General features: G+C 40.1%; 1 protein-coding gene across 1 annotated transcript in view; it reads left to right on the forward strand.

Moving 5' to 3' along the window:
* Positions 1 to 1,769, forward strand: part of alx4b (ALX homeobox 4b) — a 35,503-nt gene extending 33,734 nt beyond the window's left edge. Inside the window, exon 4 of the mRNA XM_066700949.1 lies at positions 613 to 1,769. Within this exon, the coding sequence (XP_066557046.1) occupies positions 613 to 930 (318 nt within the window). The 3' untranslated portion in view covers positions 931 to 1,769. The remainder of the gene's footprint in view (positions 1 to 612) is intronic.
* The last annotated feature ends 5,692 nt before the right edge of the window (positions 1,770 to 7,461 follow it).

The following is a 7,461-nucleotide window of genomic DNA, read 5'->3' on the forward strand; positions in this document are numbered from 1 at the left end:
TTCAAGGATAAGAGAAGAAATTGCCTGCTTCTGCCCAACTGCCTAATTACCCCTAGGAATGGATGTGAGGGAAAAAAAAGTTTCACATATAGCTTGAGCACGGTGATTTAAAACTCCTATATGCAGTTGAGAAGTGTTAATATCTGCTTCCAGATATTGAGTGCTTAGTGTCTGTTACTTACTTGTCACAAATGGGTGTGTGTGTTTTTTTCTCTCCCTGGTGATAATTATAACAAATTGGTGGAAACAGCATCACCAAAGCATGATTAGGTATAATTAATGCTGGGCTTAACTCGGGCTGACTCAGTGATTTGAGTATCCTACATCCTTTTACCACCATGAGGCCTACATGAAACCATTTTCCGCCACAAGCCTGTAATTCAGCCTTACTGTAAAGATACGTGGTTGCACAGCAGAAGAGAGGGGAATTGTAGCTTTAAACCTGAATCAGATTTGCTTGGGACATTTAGGGCATTCCCTCAATTACTGGGAATGCTCTAACGGGGCACGATGATCAGAAAGGCCACACTGTGTCATCAATGTAACTCTAATAGCTTACTGTGTAGCACAGAAAGACGACTGGAAAAACATGCCAGCTATTATCTATTGCAGATCCAGAACACATCGTGGATTGGGGGCAGCAACGCCGGCTCTCCCGTACCTGGCTGTGTGATGCCCTGTGACACGGTGACCTCCTGCATGACCCCTCACCCTCACACTCCAGGAGGCGTCTCAGATTTTCTGGGAGTGCCAAGCCCAGGGGGGCACATGGGACAGACGCACATGGGCAGCTTGTTTGGGAACCCTGGAATCGGGGGAGGAATCAATGGCTATGACCTCAACGCCGAGCCAGATCGCAAGTCCTCCAGCATTGCCGCGCTACGCATGAAAGCTAAAGAACACAGTGCCGCTATCTCCTGGGCATCATGATGTCCTACGCCAAGGGGGTGGTCTTCTAATTTAATTTCAGAGAAAAAAGAAAAGCTATATCAATGAAAACAGTGAAGAAAAAAATAAAAAATATAAAAAAAATATAAAAAAAATAAAACTGAAAAACAAATTAACAAATGTCGCAAATTGAGTACACAGACTCGTGCAGTACAGAGGCGTTGTGAGTCAGCAGAGACATTTCACAGACACATGCTGGGCTAACTGATAAAACAGGTCAGACACAAGTCGTGTGTGTTGAAGATGAGGAGACTGTGTCACTGTAAAACAAGAAAAGATCCACCTCTAGGAGAAGTGGGGAATGTTTTAGGTTCTCCACAACGGCAACGACATCAAAAAGTGGGATCACCAAAAAGGCCAAAATTAAATTAATGAGGAAAAAAAATAAAGCAATGTTTGGTTGCCTGGCATTAACAGAAGAAAGAAATTTGAATGTTGTTCATCAAGAACAAGTTCCATTTACACAATTTGTTATACGAAGTGCAAGTGTGTCAGAGAGGGGCAAGCCGACTTACTGAAGCACCACGTTTGCATTGGGAGACAAACTGTTCTAAACCATGTAAAAAGCATTTTGAAAACTAGCATGTAGCAACTGGTAATTTATTTATTTTGACCATTTCAATTTCTTGTTTTACAGTACTTAAATACCCCCTCCTATTTTATTTTATTCAACCACATCCCTTTCCCCTCAAAGGGGTTCAATCTCTTTTTTTCTTCTGGGGTTGCTGGGGTGAGGTAATGCAACACACTGATGTTAAGTCAGGCCAAATCTGCCTGCAGAGGAGAAAAGTGATGTCAAGGAATAAAACTATTTCACCATTTATTTATTTTTTACCTATTTACCCCCTTTTAAATCAAACTTTAACTTACACTCAGTAAACCAAAATGCAAAGTTCTAACATTCCCTTTTATCTTTGCAGTCTGTGTAAATCAGTCCTTGCTTTAATTGCAAAGCCTTTCAGAGTAAAACATTTTGGAAATTAAACTGAAAAATAACACAAACATCCTGCTTTTGACATACTTGACCATTTTTTAACTTCACAAAAAAGCAGATTTCACTCTGCAGTGCAATCAAACACAAGAAAACCAATCAAAGGAAAACACAACTTTGAAACATCAAAGCATAATTAAATGGCTACACATAACCTAAACAATGGAGGCTCTACCCCTTTTTAAGGGTTTTGTATACTTGTAAACATCTATAAAATAACAAGAATGTATTGCCAGGATTTTAGTTTATCTTCGACCTATCTTAGTAAACGACTCCAAAACTATTTTCCAGGGGTCGGCAGGAGAATTTTCTCTTTGCATCCTTTAAGTTGTTGCCGGCTTTCACAGTGCCTGCCGGTCCGTGCGCTCTCCATACTTCCCTGCAGACACTCTCTGCTGCTCTATGACAGCTTTAGGAGCGCTTTCCAAATTCACGAGGAACTGGCGAAACACAGCAGGCCTGCTGCTTCGAGGGCGGCAGGGCCTGGGAGCGCCAGACAGGCCTCTGCTGTTTCAGGAGTGAGGTGAGAGATTGGCATTGATTTAAAGTGGACATGCTATTTCCTCCCCAGCCATTTCCACAGGTAACTCTTCCAGCCCTGCTCAGCAGGGCCTCAAAGGAACCCCTTCCCCAGCCTCAGGTTACAGGAAAACTGCGTCCCCTCTCCCGCAGTGCCCAGCGGCCAGGAATAACACAGAGTAGCAACCTTGAAACCAATCCCAAAAGCCTGGTTTAGCTTCATTTCTAGAGTCCATCATCGACAACCCCTAAGAAATGGCCGTTTTTTCATACTTCTAGTGCGTCTCTCAACATCCTCACCGCAGAGAAAAAGCAAACAATTTTTCCAACTGCTCCTCCCCTCGTCACCCCCCCACCCCACCGCACCCCCAACAGTGCTTGTAAAATGGTCATGCAATAATTCATTTCTGCTTTTAAAAGAAATGTGTGCTCATATTAGTCTGCTGGGGTATGAAAGACGACTCCAGGTTTTGTTCTGCAACATCAAGATTTTAAAGTTTACAAATCACGATATTTCAAACTCCTGTGCCTAAACGGACAGTGATGGAGTTGGGCAGTTTCCACTGAAGACTTTCCCATCTCAATAATAAGTAAACTTTGTCTGTAGGAGAAAAACCATAACAAGAAAAAACATGGAGTGATTTTCATGGGAATTAATTTATAAAAACATACTGTACCAATCAGTCTATACCTTTTCATGGGGTGCACAACATTAAAGCTACATTAAAGTTAAAGTTACATTAAAACTGAGACATATGATAGATAACCGATCACATCGAACCATCTTATTTGGGGTGAAAGGATTGCTCTTATATTGGCCTCTTGTGTTAAACCACATGTTAATCTGCTAAGGAATATGCTTTTTACTGTTAAGCTACCACGAGAAACCTTCGCAACACCTGAAAATCACTTCATGGCCTGCTGGCTAAAGAGAAATGTTATAATCCAGACTTGCATTAATTTTTCTTCTTGAACGGCAAGTTCATGCCCTTAAAATTATATTAAAAATAAAAGTAAAGGTGTGAAAGCACAGCAGAAAACCCAGAGGGGGACGAATCTCCATGTAAAGCTGTACATGATCCAAGCAGAGAGAGGAGTCAGGGACACCTGCAGCTCAAGCCAGGGGAAAATTAAGGGTGGCAAAGGAGTCGGAGGTTCAGACTGAATTTTGAGCCAAGCTTCATTTAATTCCTGGCAACTGCCCTCACAAAACCATTTCAAGAAAAACCTCTGCTGTGCCAGATGAAGGATCTGGTTTCCCCCCCCTAACACCCACTTGCTCGAGGGCTTTCCTTGGCACCCTGTTGTCTGTGCTCGGTTTCAGTCCAGAAAAAAGTGCATTGTGCAGAACAAGGCCTACCCGTCAGCCAGACCACTTCAGGACTCGGCATGGACACAAGGTGACCCGAACCTGCACTGGCTGTACCATACTGCTGGCGCTGGACTTGGGTTATACAATTTTAGAGGTGGTGATGGTTGGAGGTGGGGGTCAGATTAAGATAATGGATCTTTTTTTTTTTTTTTTTCAAATCCGGTTTAAATTTGAAACTGCATCTGATACACAGCTCCTTGGAAAGTGATTCCAAATTTACAAATAAAAAACACATTATTTGCTTTCTATTCGAGATCTCCCTGAAATCCCAAATGGAATCTAAAGGAACAATAGCTCTTTAAAAAAGAAAAGGAATTGTTCATTTGTTCATTGTGAACTTATAATCAAGGGTCCCTATTCCAGAGAGGGAAAACAGTATGAAGGCATGAAGCCAATGGTCTTTTCTCTGCTTTCCATAATGTACAAATGCAGCAAGTTTGGCATATTTCAATAAAAGTATTGTTCTTTGGTCACAGTCTAAAATCGGCCTTGATCCACCCATTTCTGATATATAAGTTAGAGGAAATTAACATTTGCCAGTGTTGCAAATGCAAAGAAACAACGAATGAATGAAGTAAGATGAAAAAGTGTTTTTTAAACCTGCAACAGATTTCATTTGAGAAAATGCATTTACTGAGTAGATTTTTTGAAATTCAAAGGATTCTAGGTCAATTGACCTTTTTCCCCATATATCCCAACAGAGGATTTTCCTGTATTTAACAATGTAATTTACGTAATCCACATAATTCCCCACAGGGCTGAAATTGCTTCCTCTCTCTCCATATTAATAACGCTAACATATGATAATTCTTTCCTGCCGACTGCTCCTTGTTCTCTTCACTCAATGAAGGTGCAGCTCTAAATGCTACAGCACCAGCTACACAGATCTGCTGCTCCTTCAGCATTAGCTACAGGGAAATTTAAGCAAAGCATAAATGGGAACTTTAAAGGGACATTCAGAAACTACAAGTGCTACTCACTGTCAGCTGCAAAAGTGCAAAATAAATAATCAATATTTTTTAAATACAGAAAAATAAAATTTCCCTATAAGGATGAGGAAAAGTCCTTGGCTGCCTTTGAAAATGAAGTTCCCTGAAGGAAAGTTTAGGATCAAACTGTTCCCAAAGCAAGCTGACCAGAACCATGATGTAGTGTAACCAGAAACCTGTTGTAATGTTCATTCCTGGTTACAAAATAATAAACATTATGCAGTTTATGACCAGTGTTGACAAGGCTATTTGGGCTGTTTGTTCCATTCACCATAAAAGGAACAAATATTGCATCAGAGCCATAGCCTTAAGAAATGGCTCTAAACTGTATGTAGATACTTGTCTCCTTGCATCTGAAATCTGCGCAGTAGTTTTGGGAAAATTGCCTTTGTGCTTATGCTCTCTGCTAAGAAAGGCCATATGGGTTAGACAGCCACTGCGATCCAGTGTCCTGGGAAAAGGACAGTCCATGCAGCTGCAATGAGTTAAATACAAAACAAACAACCATTGCACATGCTTACCATCAGCTGTCATAGCTCCTCTTTCAAAGAATCGTCATGCCCGCCAGCTCCACACAACCCCAGGGTGCAAAAACGCAATCGAAAGCTGGGATCCGCTGCAGTGCATTACGGATAACCTCGGATTCAAATAGGATTTTTAATTAACACGGAGCCATCTGTGCAAATGGATTCTGTGACCAAACGGAAAGAGCAGAAAATAGGTACGGTAACCAAGTGCTCTGCTGCACAGCGGCTCATCTTCACAGCAATGAGTGTCTGTTAGCTGCAAGACATAGATAAAATTCCTGCAAGTTTAACCTTCAGCATTTCATATTATTTAATTTGTCTATATAATCAGAAATCCTGTTGTTTTTAAAAATGAAGACATTTAAAACTTTACATTTTAAAAGGAGGATACATTCTCTCTCACACACTTGAGATTAGGTGCATACAGTAATTAGACTATGTTTGACTTAGACTGGGTTGACTTAGACATTTTATAGATTCTTGCATATAGTTAAACTGAGCTTAAAATTGTATTCCTCTTCTGATGCAATAAAATTCCCTAAAATCACTCTCTCCATTAATCTCATCGATACAGCACATCTAAATCAAGTGTGGCATTGAAAGGAAAAATAGGCAGTTTGGGCTAAAGACTTGGCCTTGCAAGTCTCTTACACAGATTGCAACAGGAATGTTGTCCAATCCAGACAGGAGGCCTGCTCCGCACTCCTGATGATTTGGAGTTCAGTATTGACACATTCAGTTGTGGTGTCACCTAATGGAGTGAAGTATTTGCTTGCTAACCCTGTTTTGTATATATATAATTTCTCACCCCTGAACACTTCCATTAAAAAACTAAAACAATCTAAATTAAGGCAGACAATGGGCTGACTGCCCCCCAAAACCCCTACTTTTACCCCCTTTGGTCTCAGGGGATGAGGCAGCCCTCCCAGACTTTGGGGGGTGCTGTGTTTTGGGATTACACTTTAGCCAAAAAGCTTTCAATAGGAATATTCACATCTGTGCCTTGTCTACCATCCCCACCTTACCCCCCCTGCTTTCCTCTACCATTTCTAATACTACTGAAGCAAGGCAATATAATTTCCAAATTAATATAATAGTATAATTCGTTTTTTTGGGGTTTTATTTCCTTGTTTGTGTGCGCGCGTGGATTTTTTTTTGTAAATTTATTGATTTCCAGTGTTAAAAAAAAAAAGACCCTTGAAAAATTTAACTAACTTGTTGTAAAGTATTGTATCTTTATGAGAAATGTAAGGTTATTTTGTTTCATTTGTTCAGTTTGTTGGCTGCCATATACAATGCTTTGAAAATAAACTTTTTTTTTTAAGGTTTTGACAGCTTTAAGCAATATTGTACTGCTTTTAAAATTATATTGATACTTTTAATCTTGTTCATGTTATATGTGTGTGTGTGTGTGTGTGTGTGTGTGTGTGTGTGTGTGTGTGTGTGTGTGTGTTAGCAATAAGTTATTGCACTTACAAAAGGTTTTAGCAATTGCAATTTTACTTACATTAAGACCAGATCTTTACAGAATAAAGGGGACTCTGAAGGTTGTGTTCTATGCAAAGTAAAGCACATTTGTGTGAAACAAAATCTTCCTTCTGGCAACATTTCTGTTTAGAACAGATGAACAGGGACATGTAAAGCAGGGAAGTTTTTGTTGCACAGATACTTCTCTTCAGCAAATCGCTCAGCTCAGTTAAACCTCTTTAATTTCACGTCTTCAGACTCCTAAAATAGAACTTCTCTCCTGCATTGGGTCCTTTGTATAGTTCTTCATAACATATGAAGAGAAAAAAGGCGGCAAACATGCAATATTTATGTAAAACGATCCGCGGTGGGCGAGTGGAAGCAAAAAATTCCCACTGATTTTGCGTGGGAGTTACATTTCTTAAAAACAGTTCCCACTGAGTGGTCGGAACTATTTTTATTTTAGTTCAGTTTATGAAAATGCAGAAAGAGATTCTCAGACCACTAATTCACTACCCTTTACCATGTTGATAAAAAAACATCTCTCATAAAACTGCCCAATTCTGTGGCTTTAACTTTGCCCTACAGCTATAGCAAAGATCTGATCTTAAAAGTGTTTAGTGAGATGCACAGAAAGATTTCCCTCTG

This window comes from Amia ocellicauda, chromosome 4 (assembly GCF_036373705.1).
Source record: "Amia ocellicauda isolate fAmiCal2 chromosome 4, fAmiCal2.hap1, whole genome shotgun sequence".
Classification (NCBI taxonomy): Eukaryota; Metazoa; Chordata; class Actinopteri; order Amiiformes; family Amiidae; genus Amia; species Amia ocellicauda.